A 1,405-nucleotide genomic window follows, 5' to 3' on the forward strand; every position below is an offset into this window, starting at 1 on the left:
TGAGTTTGAGCGATGCAATCTGTGTTCGTGTGACTTCACTTCCGAGATAGTTGCGAATGCCCACTACCTTGGCAAGAAACATGCAAAAAAACTAAAGGAATTATCGGAGCGACGTAAATTTTTGTGCTTTTTTAAATGTTGAAAAATTAAAGCAATTTTATGACCTTTTTATAAAACAAACAAATCTTTTTTGCATCTGTTGTTAAAAGATAGGTTAAGCTAAAATTAGGTTAAGTAGAAAAAAATTATTTAATCTGAAAACTTTGATATAAGAAAGATTGACCTTTTTTAAAAGTATATGTACAATGTCTGTTCACTGTTCTGTATATGCCATGCCATCAATATGTCATTTAAATATAAACCATGAACAGTGGGCACCCAGGGGGTTAAGGGTGACACCTCTCCCCCCTTTTACATTGCACAAATGGGGCTGTTTACGTATTCCCAGTTTTGGGGTGTTACATTATTTCCATCCAAACGCGCCTAGCCTTAAATTTGTCTTAACTCATATCATAACTGTTTTTTTGTCCATAAACATTGTAACCTTTTCCAACTCTGTTTTTTAATCACTTTTATATTTTTCTGTTTAGAAGCAAACAAGTATTTTAACAAGTGCTTTGCCTGTGGTGTGGTGTCGGGCAATGCACGTCAGTATGAGATTCATATGCAATCATCCAAGCATGCCATGATGGTGGAAAAACTAAAATCATCAAAAAATGGGGAACTGTCTCGTCGGTAAGTTTCAATTAAAATCTATTTAATTGCTGGCAATGTTTACTGTTTATTAAAATAACTGTTTTTCTTAAATTTGGTTTTGGGTTGGCCACGCCACCACTCCAGGATGGTGCCTATGATATATATATTTTGTTTACAAGTTTCTTTTTAAATTCAGGCGTGCAGAGCTTGAAACAGAGATCAAAAATGAAGCAGCAAAACGTGCCCGTCTGGAGAGAGAACTGGCAGAGTTACAAGAGACAGAAATGTCCCTTGCTGGTACAAGCAATGAAGGTTGAGGTGTGTTCGTTTGATCACGTGATTCACCTGCGTGATTTTTAACTCACAAACTCACGACTTGATTCAACACCAGGGAATGTTATGATGGAACATTAGGTTGCCAAGTTTATTAAACACGATGTGGAAAATTAAGTTCTTTTTTGTATCAGGTGTCTTTCTTATTTTATTTAAAGTCTTTGTTTAACTTTCTATTCTGGTTTTAACAAAAATACATAAAATGCTTCTTTATTTTTGTAGTCTTAAAAGTTGCAACAGAAAATCAAAGTCAAAAACTTCTAAGTAAAAACGCTCGAAACAATGACAATATAATGATAAATTAAATTGAGGTAAATTCACAGAAATTTGAAAACTTTATAAATTATAGTGAGTTTCTTCAGCACCGTTTACTGTG

The 1,405-nt window shown here is 34.1% G+C and overlaps 1 protein-coding gene across 2 annotated transcripts in view; it reads left to right on the top strand.

Moving 5' to 3' along the window:
* LOC100185629 (zinc finger protein 346) overlaps positions 1-1,242 on the top strand; it is a 4,779-nt gene extending 3,537 nt beyond the window's left edge. Inside the window, exons 6-8 of one of the 2 annotated variants that reach the window (XR_001975323.2) lie at positions 1-113; positions 591-735; positions 893-1,242. Coding sequence is in view for 1 of the 2 variants with exons in the window: in XM_009861011.3 (XP_009859313.2) it covers positions 230-238 (9 nt within the window). In the remaining variant the exon portion in view is untranslated. Of the gene's footprint in view, positions 114-229; positions 538-590; positions 736-892 lie in introns of those variants that run through there. The other variant, XM_009861011.3, reaches the window with a different exon arrangement.
* Positions 1,243-1,405: the final 163 nt, after the last annotated feature.

The sequence above is a fragment of the Ciona intestinalis genome, unplaced genomic scaffold (genome assembly GCF_000224145.3).
Source record: "Ciona intestinalis unplaced genomic scaffold, KH HT000604.1, whole genome shotgun sequence".
NCBI classification, from domain to species: domain Eukaryota; kingdom Metazoa; phylum Chordata; class Ascidiacea; order Phlebobranchia; family Cionidae; genus Ciona; species Ciona intestinalis.